The 17,534-nt window shown below is 35.9% G+C and overlaps 1 protein-coding gene across 1 annotated transcript in view; it reads right to left on the bottom strand.

The window, feature by feature from the left end:
* Positions 1-17,534, bottom strand: part of ABCA13 (ATP binding cassette subfamily A member 13) — a 207,958-nt gene that overhangs the window by 146,977 nt on the left and 43,447 nt on the right. Inside the window, exons 17-24 of the mRNA XM_064441788.1 lie at positions 12,717-17,432; positions 11,265-11,371; positions 9,170-9,288; positions 7,699-7,871; positions 6,490-6,566; positions 5,892-6,013; positions 3,037-3,231; positions 885-1,049 (exon numbers count right to left, since the gene is read on the bottom strand). Of these exons, the coding sequence (XP_064297858.1) occupies positions 885-1,049; positions 3,037-3,231; positions 5,892-6,013; positions 6,490-6,566; positions 7,699-7,871; positions 9,170-9,288; positions 11,265-11,371; positions 12,717-17,432 (5,674 nt within the window). The remainder of the gene's footprint in view (positions 1-884; positions 1,050-3,036; positions 3,232-5,891; positions 6,014-6,489; positions 6,567-7,698; positions 7,872-9,169; positions 9,289-11,264; positions 11,372-12,716; positions 17,433-17,534) is intronic.

Consider the following 17,534-nt stretch of genomic DNA (forward strand, 5'->3'; position numbering starts at 1 on the left):
CAAAACCGGTATCCACAGAACAACATTTTAGAACATGCCTCTTGTCACACAGGTTAGATTATCTTGAGAAAGATTCATATCACTAGGGAAAACAGTATTTGAGGCAGTGTTTACTCTGTACTGTAGTTACAACCAGTTTGCACTGTTTACCACTGAGGGATCTTTTAGAGGTTTGCAATTTTAGAACCAGATTAAATCCTAAACTTTCTATACAGAATAGCAAATCCAGAAGGTAATGACATAATGGTTAGCAGGTCTTCTTATGGAATGGGACTCTGCTTAGAAACAGAAATATTTTTTCTGATTTATTTAATACAAGTTGTACCACTGTGCTAGCTGTATAGATGCACACACAGCAACTGCCAATGGAGGCAGGGACAAAAGAAATAACCTCACTCACACATCGTGCCACTTTTTTTAAAAGTCAAGCAGAACTATCACACAAAAACCTTAAGGGACACAAACAGACTGCACAAGCTATCTTGAAATCTTGTCCTTTAAAAAAGCAAAGCTATTTCTTGTAAACAAAGCAATAGTCTGCTTATAAAAAAATACAGCATTAGCAGAAAAGGCATGGCTGTCTCTAAATCACAGATAATACATGCTATTATTAATCGGTAGCTTAACACCATGTTAACTTAGGCTACGATCTTGCAAGTCAACGAAAAAAGACACAACAGAAACAACCATTGACAGTCTCAAAATTACTAGAGTACTTGAAAGAGACCAAATGAATCTTCCTAGGGTCTATGGACTCTCTTCTGTCTATGTTCCCAACTTTCTAGGACACAATTTCTATTAGTGTTCCTCCTTACTAAGCACACATCTTTAACAAAGCACCTCATGATAGGAATTAAGTTTGCATATTGAAATCATACACATACCTGCTGCAATGTAAAGATGTCAAGCACACCAATATTTTTAATTCCTTTGAGGAACACTGGAAGGTTTTCCATGATATAGTGGGCTTTATTGAGAAGAGAGCTGATACTAGAAACCACATCCAGGAGCATGTTTAGTGCATTGTCTATCTCAGATGGTATCTTAAGCTTGAAAAAGAAGGGCAAAGAATCACAACAATAAATTCCAATTAGAAACAAATTTTAACCTTTCAGTTATACGCTCAAAATTATTCAGTCTTTTTCTAAACCTGATTATGCAATGTTCCTGCAAAACATGTTTAACAAAACTTGTTTTGGTATAACTCCCCAGTTACTCCCAAATTCAGCTAAAGAAAAATTCTCTGGTAATGTTGGAACTGGCCTATGACAAATCAGGAATTAAAATCCAGAACCTGTTTATACCTACCAAAAGGAAGAGAGCTTTCCTACCCAAGATGCTAATGGGTTCTGCAATATCCTGCCCCCATGGAATTCAGTGTAAATGAGAACTTTTCCTTCAACAGGTTCAAGACGATCAATGCAACTGTTTAATATTTTAAAAATAATATGTAAGTTAAATTAAATCTAGCAACTACTTTAGTTGCTTTAGGAATCATATTAGACTACAACCTTTCCTGTCACACTGTTTCTCCCTTTATATTTTTCATACCGTCTTTTACCTAAAATAAGTGTGTCGATTTCATTCCCTGCTTGACTGAAGGTCAATTGGCTGTTTGCTGATTCTACCATGCTAGTTTTGGCATTACAAATTTTCTCTCTATTTCCTTTGCTTTTATAGGTTATTTAGATGATATGGTAATACAAACTGATTCACTGTTACCTGCCTGTGCGTGATAGCAAAACCAGTATCATCTCATCATATACTTTCAGCTGTTTCATCTTATTATCTTTATTTGACTTCCTACTACAACAATGTCTGTGCTTAATTTTCTTCTCAGCCTTCACCTGCTTTTACGCATAAAAAAAATCCTTACAAAATTGCTTGTTCAGTTAAAAAAATTAGCAAAACTTCCATAATAATTTAGGATGAACTGAACATTTTTTATTCTTTGCTAGGAATTCATTATACTTCAGTAGGGTTCAGTAGAAACTCCAATCAGAATAAGCACTGGGGTGTTTGGGGTTTTTTTTCCCATCTAGGTTGGTAGATAATTCCGAAAGTAGAAATATTTTCTTTTCCCTTTAGTATCTTAACCTATTCTGGGAAATTTTCTTGTTTTTCAAACCTGTTTAACTGTGCATGCAGCATCCAGAATATAACCCAGCATTAGAACAAAGTATTCTTCCTCCCAACATTATAACTATTTTCAACTATTTGTACTTACCTTTTATGTTCTGTCAATCAATCACCCAGAAGAACTGAAATAAACATCTGCTAACTATCAGAAATCCCATCCAATAATTTTGCTCTTACAAGTAAAAATATTTCACTGAAAACCCATACTAGATCCCAGATTATCTACACTTGTATGGATAATACAGTTTTGCTACAGACTTCTGCATCCCCTTCATTAGTTTAGCCATTGTATTATTCTTGTCAAAGTCATTTGACTTGGGGACATTATATATAAAATATAGGAGGTTTGCCCTTACAGAGTGTCTCATCCTAAGAGCTGGAATAGCTCCTTCCTGAAGGAGCCACCTGAATGGCCAACATGATTTCTATAGCAAATAAAATGCATTCCAGGGTGCTATAAATTCTTCCTAGAAAATAATTTTGTAATTCGTGTAATGTGAGCTCCTTTGCTTTAGTTCCAATGATGCCAGATCAGTCTTCTACACTTAAAAATTAAGAAGTGACTAGTTGCATGAACTGAAAACTCTGCTAAAAATTAATAAAACTACATCTTCGACCTCCTATGTTTTCTCTAAAGCTTTTATAATTAATTCCTCAGTGATAATTTTCCTAAGGAAGCAAGAAATGGAATACAGTAGCATCTACCAACCCCATTCTTCAGCTGCTGCGTTTGCTTTGTAGAGCTAAATGAAGACAAGAAATGCCATATGCCTAGCATTTGCTTCCATAGAGAAAGAACATCTGAAGAAATAATAGAATTATTCATTTATGTACCTGCATGCTTTAGACCACGTTCAAAAGAAAAATAGAAACGTAATGCTTTTTTTCCCACCTTACCTTGTAAATGATATGACGTAAGTTCAAGTTCTGTATAATCAGTACAAACATGGTATACAAGTCCAGTGCTGGTAAAGAACATAATTCTTCCACTACCAGGGAAGTTCTACTGTTTTCAGGTAACTTTAACAGCAGGCTAAGTACTTCTTCATCACATCTTCCAGTTAAAGCTACCACAAAGGCACTGAAAAACACCTGTCATCATGTATGTGTATTAAAATTTTTTCTCACTGAAATGCATCACCTTCTTTTATGCTCAATAAGGTGAGAATTTGTGTCCCAGAAATGTGACAATCTGCAGTCTTCAACAGACCTGAAATAATGAACTATACAGATCCCTATCAGATTGGTATATTCTTACTTTATATTCTATGTACATATAAAAAGATGAAATATATTTCTTATAAAGAATTACTTCTACTTGTGAATAGGTTGGTCATTCATTCTATGAGCATTCATAATGTAAGCATGCATATTTACAATGCTGAACACATCCATTCTAGCAAATATACACCTTTGTTGCTGAAACACCTTAAGGTCAAAATCCAGATGTATGAATCACTAAAATCAAACAATACAGACCTTCCTTCTTTCAGAGGATGCACAAATTCAAAACTTAGGGATGCCTATATGCCACAAGGTTCACTCTGAGCCAGATCACCTTTCTCAGTTCAACACTCTGTTGAAGTGTTACTATTTAATGGTGGATGAAGGGATAAATGCCTAAGCAGACCTTGGGCAAGACTATAATAAAAACTCCTTGGATAACGATGGTGTTTCTTCCACAAAAATGACACATCAAAACAAAATGCTTGTGGACCAGATATCTCAGGAGTTCTTAGCTACCCTTTCTCCTAAAATGCCTGGAAGAAAGCAAGAGGCAGCAAGTCCAGAAAAATTACAAATTTGGAGCCTGTAGGAGAAAAAGTACAGTACTCTGAGCTCCATTGTACACTGCTCTGCTCCATTAGGACAGAACCTGCCTGTACTGCTTCCACTGCATGCACCTGTAGCTAGTAACAGTACTTGGTGAGTGAGAAGGTCCCCAGGAAAATCAAATTAGGAGCCAAAGTTATGCAATTTAAGTCTTTAATATCTATGAACATTTTAATTTCCAACTTGTGTATTTGACTTCTAAATTTTTATTCTTGAAAGAATTTTGCCTTTGTGATCCCAAAGGGCTTCCTTTATATTTAAATATTCACTATTTTCATGTATGTACAAGGAACAGAATATTAATATAATTCTGCTAGTAGCATAAAAGGATACTGGTTCAGACTTCTTGTTGTGGAGGAAATTTGAGTCTGTGATACAATTTGAAATTTATTTTCTCATGCCCACATGAATACCATTATTTCAGTCCAGTTTTAACCCATTCAGCATTTTATCCACTAGATTAAGTCCCTCTGATCTTTCTTTGCAGCTTTGTGAGAACCAGAGCTAATCCAAACTCCTATGTTCAGTAAAAGAATGCTTATAGTCTTCAGGTTACAGGTTTTGAGCAGTTTCAAAACACTTAATCACATGGCAATAAGCATGGCCAGAGCATATTGTGGTGGAAATTAAAGGTAAGTGCATTAAGCACAAAAAACTCACAGGTTCTCTCTTACCCCTCCAGAGACAAGCACAGCAGCAGTATATAATCACAGAAATATAGTACTACAATGGGCCAGCAGCTATTGTTAAGGCTATCAGACACTGGCCATATATACCATAAACATAATGGACATGCCACAGTTGTAGCTTTAAAAAGTACTTGTGCATCTTGCATAATCAGTAAGAGACATAGGCTTTAATGCTCCAGTTGGACAGGGGAAGGATTTAAGCACCGAAGCAAAAGAAAAATTATGTATAGCTATGCAAATGTGAGATATGTACATATATCCTAACTCTACATAGGACTTTGGCAAAAAATAAGGGTAGAAAGTAATTTGAAAATTTAGTCAATTGGCATTATTATTCCAAAAGATCAAAGGTGCACCAAATCCCATTTAACTGAATCACTACCAGATGACTTCTCTTATTACCATTTACTGAGATCAAAATAACAAGCTAACAATAAATGCAGTCAAACTGCCAAAGAAGCAGAAGAACAAATCATCTATAAGTAGTTAGGATGGTCTGAACTGCCTTTTTAATAGCCACACTTTTCATGAACAAAACTTGCAACTATTTCTGCAAGCAGAGCATCAGTGACACCTAGTGGCTACTTGGTTGACCTGATTATACCAAACGTATCCCCAACACTTTTCAGTCATACAAACATTAACAGGAGAGAGAACCTGTAAGTTAGGTTTTCATGATTTCTACTAATCACTGAGATCACAGGAAACAGCAGCAATGATAACACACCCAGTCCTTCACTCAGAAAACTTACACAATCCACCTGTTAGGCAATATTCAAGAGACAACAGATAAATAAAGTGGAGCAAAGGCAGGATACTGGTGACATAATATAAGAACAGGGAGAAGTACATGAAGGAATGAAAAAAAAATTTTGGCAATTCCGTACTGTAAGGATCAGAGGTGGGAAAATGCACATGTTTTCTCCAGGAACCTTCACCTTTTCCACAGTACCAAGATAGCAAAGCTTAAATGCCGTGTTAGCACAAGGGTGTAAAACACTGCTGAAAGTAATGAAGCAGTGCCATTTAGAGCAGAAGACTAGTGCTACTGTAAATTGACCTCTTAATCCTTCACATTATTATTTTGAAGTCCTAAATCTCACAAAATATTCCATTAGTGACAAGTAAAAATATAAGGTCCCACACAAACAAGGTGGTTTGTTTTGTTTCGGTTGGCACATCAGGCTATAGGTTGACCCGCTAATTTAATGCCTCTCTTCAGTCTTTTACCTTTGAATGAGAGATACTGGCTTCCAAGATGGTACTGATAGTTTCTTCGGAAATATTGACAGAAGCACCAATGTCCAGCCGCAACTGAGTAAGATTCTGCACACACTCTTTGACTTTCACATCTGAAAGAGAAGAGAGTGCCAACAGTACCAATCTGCTTAATTAAATTGCCCACAGACCCTATCTTTTCTTCTTAGATTTAATCTGAGGCACGATAAAGAACATAAAAACGTTATATCAAGTAATTCACTTCTACTTCAAATTTAAAAGTCCCCCATCCCTGTATTGTGAGAATATCTGAAATTAGTGAAGCAGCCTTTAGTCTTTTAGGATTTTCTTCTTACACTAACTTAAGTCCCCTCTTCTTCCTAACGAATTCCTGCATCTTATCGGACGGGCTCTGACAGGGTAAACTATGCTGTCCCGTGCTAACTCAAGCACATGCATGTGTATATGTATACAATGAAAATACATCGCATTAAGTCAGTAGTCTCTGTAAGCGGTATCCCTTTAAAGTTTGAAGAACAATGAAAAAGTTATTGTCCTGCAAGATTACACAGCAGTGACTTGTAAAAAACATGAAGAAACTGGAACTCACCATTCAGAAGATTAAAATTGCTGAGAAAAGCTGCCAAAAGATTTTCTGACAACTGTAGTTCCAAATTTTCAGCCACCCTGAAATGAGAGCCTTTGTTTCACAAGTTATCAGAACTAAGTCATTGACATTATTATGTACAAAGAGTAACATGAATAGTGAAACAGCCACTAAATGAGGCAAGAGAGTCACATTATGGTCTATGTGGACACACTGTGCATACAATAAGCAACTCTACAGACCTCCTCATGCTGTATTCATACGGCACAGGGATCATCATATTTCATGCCTAAATGAGACTGCAGATGTAGAGATCTTTCCATGATGGCTAAGTGCTCTAGGAAACTGCAGGTTATGGAGAAGCACAGTTCTAGCAATGTCTCACTTCCATGTTTCTTACTGAACACACATTTTTAAAACCCAGAGATACAAAGCACTGCAGTTCAAGATTAACAAAGCCTATCTAATTGTAATTTAAATAATAAAGAGTATACGCACATCAGATATTTTTTACCATTTGAAAATTGGACATGAGTGTATGGTCTCCAACAGCAGCATCTAGCTCAAGTAGTTCTGTATTGTTACTATAATTCACAGAGACCATTCAAGACCATTATGAAAACAATCCAACAGTCAGACCAGTATAGCAACAATTATAACAAGGACCACTTCTGACAGCAAGTTTGAAGTACTCTGTAGTAGCAGTTTCATTCATTTAAAGTCTACTCTTTTGTCTCAGCATAATAGCAAATATCTGAAATTATTTGGAGTTCAAGCCTGTCAGATTACAAACACCATCCTGTGTTTATGGCTGCTTGAACTGCTGAACTCATCTGAATGTTTAATGTTTTGCAAAAGATACCCAGCTGCTGAGAGGACAAGGCCATAGCAAAACAACTTTAAAGAAAAAATTGAGATATCAAAATTTTGACCTAACTGAAAATTTTCTTATTTGTGTTCAAAGCATTGTCCTTGTGGAGCAGCAAGATCTGCTGCAAGTGCTCAGCAGAAGTGTAAGAGCTTTTAGAAACATCCAAAATTTGCTAAATTACATAAATAATTTTTGTATTGTATCCATTTGATTTTTAGTTAAATGAATAAAGCTTAAAGTAACTTTGCTAAACAGTATTGGTCCTGTAATTACATAAATACACAAAAAATAACATCTCTAACAAGAACAGTTTGGGGATACCAAACTGTAAAAAGATTTACCTTTGCAGTTGTCTCTGTATGTTCCCCAACATTAGCTGACATTCACAGCCGCCACTGCTGGTGTTCTGCAAGGCTTTCAGGAAGCCCTCCAATGTATTGGAAAGTTTTTGGTTTATATATGCCATACTTTCACAATCCCCCTTGTTGAAAGCAGACCACATTCTTTCAATATCCTGCAAAACACAGCGATCATATGGTTAGTGAATTCATGAGATTATGTTATTGCTTGAAGTAGCAGGTCTTGGCAACTAGATGATGCATATTTTCAAATGAGAATATGGGTAAGGTGATATTCTTTTACTCGATGTATTTGTAATTGAAACTGGGAGAGAGGTTTTCAGGAACCAAGGAATTTTCAAATATTTGAGTTTTGGAAACAACAGAAAATATTTGTGAATTTGATCTAGCCTATGAAGGAGATTCATCCATTAACAGAGACGCCAACTTTTTCATTTGAAATTTAATTTCAAAATGAAAAGAGCTTTCCTTTTTTTTTTTTTTTTTCAGGCTGACTTTTTTCCCAAATTACCAAAAATTCTTCTAAACATTAGTTTCCCTTCAGCAAACCAAGATATCTGGGTACCTATACCCTAAATTTTTCTTGCATTTTCTCTGTGTAGTATTCACTTTTATCTTTTCTCCTGAATATTCACATTTCTTATTTTGCAAGTTTTTTCAATACTTGCAGAGGTAGGTCATAGAATGTTGGTGATCAGAGAAATGCATTTGTTCTGTAAAAGTCTACTTTGAGATACGAGTGATGCCTCTGACATCTGTTTACTTTAAACGCTGCTGTTCATATCAGCATAACATCCAGGTAGACAAACTTGCAGAGCTATTTTGTAAAGAGGAGGCAAATTCTATACTAAAAACATTATTTCAATATTTTGTCTGTGTGTGTGCATGCACATGTGCCCTATCCAAAGGCCTGCTTCCAACTCTGGATGAGTCTTTATATGTCAAATGTTACTGTCTCCTGCTGGTGATTTCGTGCACTGTTAAAGAAAAATAGACTGATCCCACCTGGTAACCACAATTGCTATTTTATCTTGAATTACTCTGGCCAAGAAGTTTATTTATATCTAGATTGATTTCACAGCTGTTCCTGTGAAGATTTAAAAGTATAAATGTACTCTGATTCATGAAATTATCAGTATCACAAAAATTAAAAGAATTAAAAATTGGCTGCTCTTTGGTATTGAACAGCAATCTGCTTATTCTAGTTATAGGAATTGTGGTAATTCTAGTTCCAATTACAGCTTTCAATGCTCACAATTATTTAGTTAGGGAATTCCTTCTGGGTATCACTATCAAAAGCATCAGAGCTATACCCGTACAAACCTCACTTTGTATAGCCACTGTGGGGGCTCATCATTCAGAGAGTATGGGAAAAAAAGAAGAAATTTCCATTAGATTCCAAAGTTTAATGCATGTTGTAAAGAACACTTGTAGGTGTGGAAACCACTCAAACCTGATAATGATCTCGAACCAGAGTGATTCCTTCAAAGACAGAGAGGATTAAGTGACTCATTAATCCATCTTTACACTTCGTAACAACACAGAAAAGGTTGCCAGTGACAACTGGTTCTTCTGCAAGAGAAAATGTCCAGGCTTAATCAGTTAAAATAAATAAATAAATTACTGCAATCAGATGAAAAGTTAACCTAATAATAAAGGACAGAAAAGTTTTTAAAATAAAAGCAAAGGAAGTCTGATGTGTTAAGGCACTGCGAAATATTGCTGACTAAATTTATTTATCATTGCAGAGGGCAAGAAGGGCTAGTTTCATTCAATTTCCGTTACTCTTTGCCATTACACTTTCCTGATCAATACTAAGAACAGCAATACCTGCTACAGAGCCAGAGAAGAAACGTTCATTTTTGCTTTTTGTGAGTAAGAAGCATAACTGGGTAGCTGTGTATATTAACCACATCTACCTCCTCCTCGGGCAGGCTCCCCTGATCCTATTTCCCCGTGAGACATCAGGATGTTCTTAACCCTCCAGTGAGTAGTAACTTTCAAACCCTAGCTGCAAGGAGAGGAAACAGCATTACATAGACATTTTGCCTATCTAGGGATAAAGAATCCAAATAGGGGGTACTTATCACCTGATTATCCATGAAGGAAGTTTCTACCAGAGTTTGCAGCCCCCACGTCCCTGGAAAAAAGTTTCATCTCCCTGCCTGCAGTGGGTTTGTACATGGGATAGCAGGAAAGGAGCTTGGCTTGACAGTTGAATTCTGGTTTACGGAGGGATCAAATTAATTTTTCCCCCCATGTTTTTTTCCTTATGTTTGGTTCATAATTCAAGAATAGAGAACAGTAAACATCCACCACTGCTTCTAAAACAAGCAAATCTTGATCTTGTTCACAGAGGTAATACAATGAAACTCAGTAATGCAAACCAAGACAACAAGTTTTCGTCTTTTCTCATTCGGTTTCGTAATGTTTTCTGTATCAAATGAAACATTATGAAACATCCCCATGACCAGAGTACTGAAATAAGAATGTCAAAAATTTAGTTCCTTAATCTTAGTTCTCTCAATAAATAGACTTTTCTTCAGAGGTCAAAGACAGATCATAGGTACCTGGCACACATTTTCAGTATCACTTTTTCTGAGCTCAACATTGCTCTTTGGGAACAGGACAGTGGAGAAGATAGTTGCAATTGGGTTGTAATCACATCTTATGTTTTGTTTGGAAATGAAGGTGGCATAAGACATTACTGATCTCATCCTTTGCTCTAGAATAACAGATTAATGCCTCTTAATTGCTTTTTGCAAACATTTCTGGGCATAGTTGGGTTAAAATATGAAGTTTGAAAAGTAAAGTCTTTGGTTTCCCCAAAGAAAACATAATATGAAATTACACCCTTAGGTCAATAAAGAACCTTTCTTAAAGTACTCACCTTGGGGGTCTATATGCAAGGAATAAAAGATGACTAACACATTAAAATTTGAAACAATTTGTTGGAGTTACTCAGCTACAGTTACCCAATCCACTGGCCCAACACAGCCAGAAGTGGGAGGCGCCACTTCCTTTGTATACTTGCCCCATTTTTCCTTTGTGTCAGCTATATGCTGCCTTGTGGCAACTCTGGCATATTAAAAAGAAAACATCTCTGTGACTTGACTCAGTTCACTTGTCTGGCAGAAAAAATATCGAGTAAAAATTGATAAGACAACACCCAAATATGTTTACAGTCCTCTGCTGGGTTTGTGAGTTAAATCAGAAAATGAAGAGGTCCTGGTGTGTCAGACTAAACCCAGGAGGAAGGGAAAGAGCACATGGCTAAAAATGAGAGGATAGGAGCTGCAAGACCTCCTGCTTCCACTGAGATTTTGAATCAACTGCCCTCTCCAGAAAGAAATCATCCCTTTATGTGATCTGCATAAAAATTTTTTTCCTGTGCCTCTGTTGGTTTAATTTCCAGGCATCAGTATGCTTGTCTTGTTTGGCATCACCCAAATTAACTTATTCTGACAAAAGGTTGCTCAGAGTAAAGCCTTAACATTACAGTACGAACACGTATGGTGACCCATAGAGTCACAGCTGTGGTAACCAACCTGAAAAGATTTTAAGAACATTCAAAATGGTAAACTGCAACTTCTGCAATTGTAGGACACTAGTAGGGTATAAATGTTTCTGAAGAATCTTGCAGATTTTAGATGCTCTGTAGAAAGATAATAAAGAAAATAGTATTTTCGTAACAAGGGTACTGCAGAAAATTTTCAACATACAGTTGCAGTCTTCAATGGACTATATAAGGATTTCAATATTAACAGTTATTGCCTTTGTCTGAACTATTTCAAAATCAGAACACAATTCTTCCAAGTTTAAAAACAAATGAAAAATAAAAAAAATAAAAATAAATTTAAAAAAAAACCCAAATGAACCAAACAAGTTTTCATCAAGGTAGCAAGTCATCAGCTTTCTTAAGACCTTAGGAGGGCTAGAGTCTACCTTAGCAAAATAAGCAAAATCATAATGGCTTCAGAAATACTGAGAGCCCACAGCATATAATGACTGATGGCAAAAAGCTGAATACTCAAAATCCTGGTAATCAGCTGTGGGGAAAATAAACCACTTTTCTAGTATTTGCTTTTGACTTTTCAACAGATTTGACTACTACCTGGCCCTGCTGACCACTGCTTTGACATATTTGCATAAAATTAATCATAAAGGACTAAATAACCATGTTCAGAGTCATGTATCAACTTCAGTATGCCATTTCTCAGCAGGTCTATGTCAGGATCAGTAGCTCCACCAGCAGGACATCCTAGAGCCATTTGGAGCAACCATCCTTTCGGATTCATTCAATGAGTATTACTGAAATTTATCAACTCCAGTCTAGCAGTACATCTATTAAAAAAGTTGTTACTAAACATCTTCCTGAAGCAGAATTTCCTCTGCTGCTGAATTACTTTTGATTTGAGTAATCTGGCAAAAGTGATCTTCAGCTCAAGATTCCTTCAGAAACTGTTTTCGTTAGACTGAACTTGACACTATAACCATAGCCTCACAAGGGTCATCTTGTTTGCATAAGTCATCAGCAAATTTAAGTTGAAGACATTTCAGTATATCTACATTTGGATATAGAAAGAAAAAGAAAAAAAAAAAACAAAAACACAAAACGGTAGTCCCAAGCATTCTGTAATATTTAGCTCCATAGCCAAAATGACTGTCATCCACCAATAACTGTGGGTTCAGAGTTTCAGACCTGCAATGATTTTAAAACACTAGTATCTTAAAATATTTGATTCTATAATAATTCCAGAGAAACCATCTTGAGTACAAATACAGATGACTAAACATATCAATAACCTGATCTACACAATATATGTGATACCAAATATGGCTGGTCTGAACAATGTAAGTTGATACAAAATACTGTTTTACTCAAATGCACAAATCTGAAATGAAACAGTAATTAATACAAGTTTTGATTGAGCTGTTTACAAAAAGCCCTTCTGACATCATCAGCACACTGTCAAAATGAGTACATAGAGAAAGCTCACCTCATTTCTGCCATTATATCCTTATGCAAATCCTTTAATAAGAAGGTTATTTTGTTCCTGTCATGTTCTGTGGTAGACTGAAATACCATTTGCAAGATCTCTCGCACAACCTCCGGAGTTCTGTTTTGGGACTGAGTAGAAACTTCGCTATATCGCGTGTTATCAAAAAATGAATCAATGAAGTCAACTAGATGAAGCTCAATATTGTTTGTATGCAGAGCTTCTTCTATAACAGCAAGATCAGCAATTATATGAAGGAGACTGTTTAGCAAAACTGAATTAGCAGTATGAGTATTAGTCAATTTTTCTCTGCTAAGATGACCATCAACAATCAACATACCAGTGTAATCTTCCTTAAACTTATTTTGGAATAGTTCCAGAAAGTCAATAATGTCTTTGACAACTAGCAGTAGGTCACTCAATGAATTTTCTTTAGCCATAAGGAGAATTAGAGCATGCATTTTTTTAGAATAATTTTTATTGTTACACTCGCATAGAAAGCTGTTCACAGTCTCTTGTATGTCTTCAAAATTTCTTAATGTAGCATCTACAGATGATGCATTAATTTGCTGTATTAAAGCATCAAGAGCCATTGAAGACTGTCCAGTTGCTAACCTTAGTAACTGAAACTCTTGGTTTATCACTGCAAGTAACTGTCTAACATTAAAATTCACCAATAAATCTTCCATGCTTGTAACTACAGGAAACCAGAAGTTCCCAGAGTTATCAGATATATTACTGTTTCCATTTAGAGCTGTTAATATCATAAGCATTGAGTATGTCTGGTTTCCAGCAGAAGATAGCATCATTAAAGGCTGAATTACAGCAAGAAAAGAAAGGACAGCTTCTGTGTCCAGGAGTCCAGAAACCTCGCTGGTCATATTCTCAAAATTCGTAAGAACAGTCTTTATAAGTGATATTCTTGAATGTCTGTTCCAACTTAGACTGCTGTAAAGATCATCCAGCTGTTCAAGAACACCTTTGGCCATTTCCATTTCTGCTACTGGCATACTGTCCACTGTTTCTATGATTTGTAAAGCCACTTGTCTCTTTGGCGTGATGGAACAATTGATTGAGTATGTATTATTCACCTGCAGTGGCACAGCATAGAGGAATAGCTCATCCCAAAAATCTAGCAGCTCTTTGAGAACCGAGACATTTATGTGACGGAGCTCGGCAAATTTCAAAAGAATAGAATTCCATTCTTTGATCTGTTGAAAAAAACAAGTCAGATTGCGCATGATATCCATCTGAAAGTCTTCCATAGTGCATGAGGAACTGTCCTCCAGCGTTATGAGTTTCAGCTCCTTAATGACTTCGATGACTGCGTTGTAACTAAGAGTAGAATTGCGATATGCTAAGTCACAAGGTTTCAAAGTGGGATCACTCTGAGGTGTTGCTGTTGTGAGAGTCCAGCAGAATGCCGCAGAAAGACAAACTGAGGCCTCTGCATGTTCATCAGACATATCTGTCAGTGTCTCCAGTAACATCAGAAGATTTTCTACTTGATTAGAGAACTCCTCTTCACTAAACATTGGCATTTTTGCTTCTTGAGTCAGTATGAAAGTATATACTTCAGTTAATGCTTCTGTGATATTTCCATGAGCTAATTTTTCTGTAAGGCTGATGACACTGAGGAGGAGATGGAATATCTCTTCTACATCATAGAGTTCATCTTGTTCAAAGAGTCGTGTTATTTGCCATAAGCCAGTCAGGTTCCAATTACACAAATTGTTCTCAAATGCAGCCCACCAGTCTGTTAACATTCCTAACTCAGAGTTCTCAATATACAAAGGTTTGCTATTTTTAAAGAAATTCTGTAGGCTCCTCTGGACTTGTTTGAATTGACTTATCAAGAACCCAACATCCATGTTCCTCATATTTTGCACCAAGGTTATCATATGTTTTAGAAACTCTTCTTCATCTCTTAATGGAGAACCAGTAGAACTAGAAGATTTGAAAATTTTAAGTGCTTTCCTTACCAGCTCAATATTCAAATCTGCTGTTTCTATCAGTTTCTGGAGAAATGTTTTGTGTTCACTCTGCAAGTTTGAGTCAAGTTTACCAATCATATATTGAAAGAACTCCACCAACAAACTAGCATTTTTCTCATGCAAGAAAGGTTCAATCTCAATATCCAAGTGAGAGGAGCTGTTTTCTTGGATTTCAAAAGTTGTGTTTTTCAGAAGAGTTTGAATTTCTGCCAAAAGTTCTGCTGACAAAAACTGAACATGGTGAAAAAGATTAAGGAACATCCTCGAAGTCCTGTTAAATCTGTGGATTGACTGACTGAAATGGGTCTTATTCGATGGATATTGTGAATGCCTCACTAAATCATTGACAACCATTTGTATTTGCCCTCCAGAGTTATTTAAAAGTGTAAAAATAAAATCAAGTGCACTAATGTCATCTTCTACATGAAATTCAGGGAGAATAAACTTTAAAGTTTTTGCTATAATATGGAAATAAATATTTACACAAATCTCATCAGAACCAGTTAGGAAACATTCAGGGAATATCAAATTAAAAATCCAATTAACAAAGTCCATCACGTTCATTAGGTTAGCATCTGTCCCAGTGTTTCCCAGAGATTTCAACAGAAATAAAATATGTTTTGCACTTTCAAGGTGGGAAGGTGACTTGTATTTTTCACTGGCATTACTTAATCCACGTATCCATCTGTTACAATCCTCTGCTTCATCCACTATACTATAGAAATTTAGAAAGGAATTAAGATGAGATGAAAAATTTGTTTGTGAATGGCTTATGTCTTTCAGAGTATTTTCCAAAATTAGTTTGGTAATATTCTGGAAAATGCTAATACAAACCATATATTTGCCTTGAGGTACATTTTTAAAGAAAGCAGTTGTGTCTTTTATCTCAGTAAGAAAAATTCCAAGTTCCTTTTGGGAGAGCTTGAGAATAGTAGAAAGGGAATTTCCAATGGAAAATACACCATCACGCCTATTGTCTCCCTCAGATCCTCCTGAGATGAAAGTATTAAGCCAAGAATTCAAAAACTCTCCATGAACAACCTTCAGTATAGATTTCTGCAATTCAGTTATCACAACTCCCATCATTTCTAAAACACTGTCTAAACTGTTACCTGTAAGCGAGCTTGTGACATCAACTGTATTGTTAAACACACTTTGAAGGTTAGCAAGGAAAGCTTCAAAATCTTTCCAGTCATTTAAATCACCACCTCCTTCAAACATGGTTTTTAATAGATTCATTGCCGTTGATGTAGCTTCAACAATAACCATAGCTGTATTATTGCACAGTTCATCATGAGTTGTATTTAAAAGACTTTCAGAGAGATGTGCCAAAGCATTTCTCAGACAGACAAAAAAGGTTGAATTCAAATTTAAGATTTTGGATGCTTCTTCAAAAATCTCTGTCCAGGTTTGAGCCCATGTAAAAGTGCAGTGCAAAGCAGAAGGCACACTTACCTTATCTCCCAAGTTTGTTATATTAGACAGAACACTGTCCAGTGGAAGCAGAAGTAAATTGTAAACCTCTGCCGAATGCTCTACAGAAGTGATGTTTGATACATAAAAATCAATGCATCCATTATTTACCAGGCATTCTGCGGAGGTATCAAGAAACTGTTCCAAATAACAAAAGGCAGCTGTTTGGAAATCTTTGTCTATAAACAAAGTTTTAAGGCTGCTCAGAGTGCTATAGACAACTTGCATCTCTTTCTTTCCTTTCTGTGCAAGAGACTGGGCCTGAAACTCTGTGTAGTTGTAAATTATTAGTAACTTTTCACAGAGAGACTTACTGGTGAAGTTCCAGAGAAGATCAAAAGTTTCAGAGAGAAAATCAAAAACTCGATCCCTATCTTGGAAATCATGCCATACCTGAAAAGATGAAATATCTTTTGAAGTCTCATAAAGAAATGTCAACAGGGTGCTATTGCTGTCAATATTTAAGACCAGATCATCATTCTGATAGAGAGAAAAAAGTATTGGAACAAGTGAGGTCATATTTGTACTGTTTAATTTTTTGATGTTTTTGAAGAAATCATGCAAAATTTCTCCTAATTCTTGTACTTTATATATAAAAGTTGCATTTGAGAGTAATAAAGAGGAGTCATTACCCACTCCATGAACTGGACTGAAAGACACATTGACACGATCATCAGTCAATGATCCGACCTCATTAAGATTCCTTAGGAAGTATTCACTTAAGTGTTTTAGATGGTTCAAAGCAGCAATATTTAACTCTGGCCAATCAGTCAGAATATTTCGGAGCGATAGCACACTTCTATTATGGATTTTATTTTCTGTAATGGAAAATATAATTCTAGATAAGGTCTCCAATACCTTCTCCTCTTCCACTCGACTCAAATAAGAGAGCCTAGAATCCAGTTCATAGAGTACAATTTTCACTATATGCCAGAAAAATTCTGTCTTCTCCTTTCTCCAGAACCTCTGAAGAGGCTGGAAATTTTTTTGTAGATTACTGAGTTCAGAAACTGCAAGTGAAAAATTGGTGGCAGATTCCTTCCCCTTCCCCTCAGCAAAATTTTTTATCCATATAATTGTATTATTAAAGAGATTTTTGATTAGAGACTTATTTGAAGAAGCTGAGAAATCAAGCGTTATAATTTCTTCTATAACTTCTGCAAGACGTAAAAGATGATCCATTTCCTTTTCACCAGAAAACCATACGTTTTCTTCTCTCTTCAAAAACTCTTTGAAAGATGTTAAAATCCTGAAAAAATTAAGTGCAAGTTTTTTCTTGTTAGTCATGTAGCAGGCAGACAAGAATTGGTTAAATATGTATTTTATAATTTTAGAATATAGTTTTATTTAC

The sequence above is a fragment of the Phalacrocorax carbo genome, chromosome 2, assembly GCF_963921805.1.
Source record: "Phalacrocorax carbo chromosome 2, bPhaCar2.1, whole genome shotgun sequence".
Taxonomy (NCBI): Eukaryota; Metazoa; Chordata; class Aves; order Suliformes; family Phalacrocoracidae; genus Phalacrocorax; species Phalacrocorax carbo.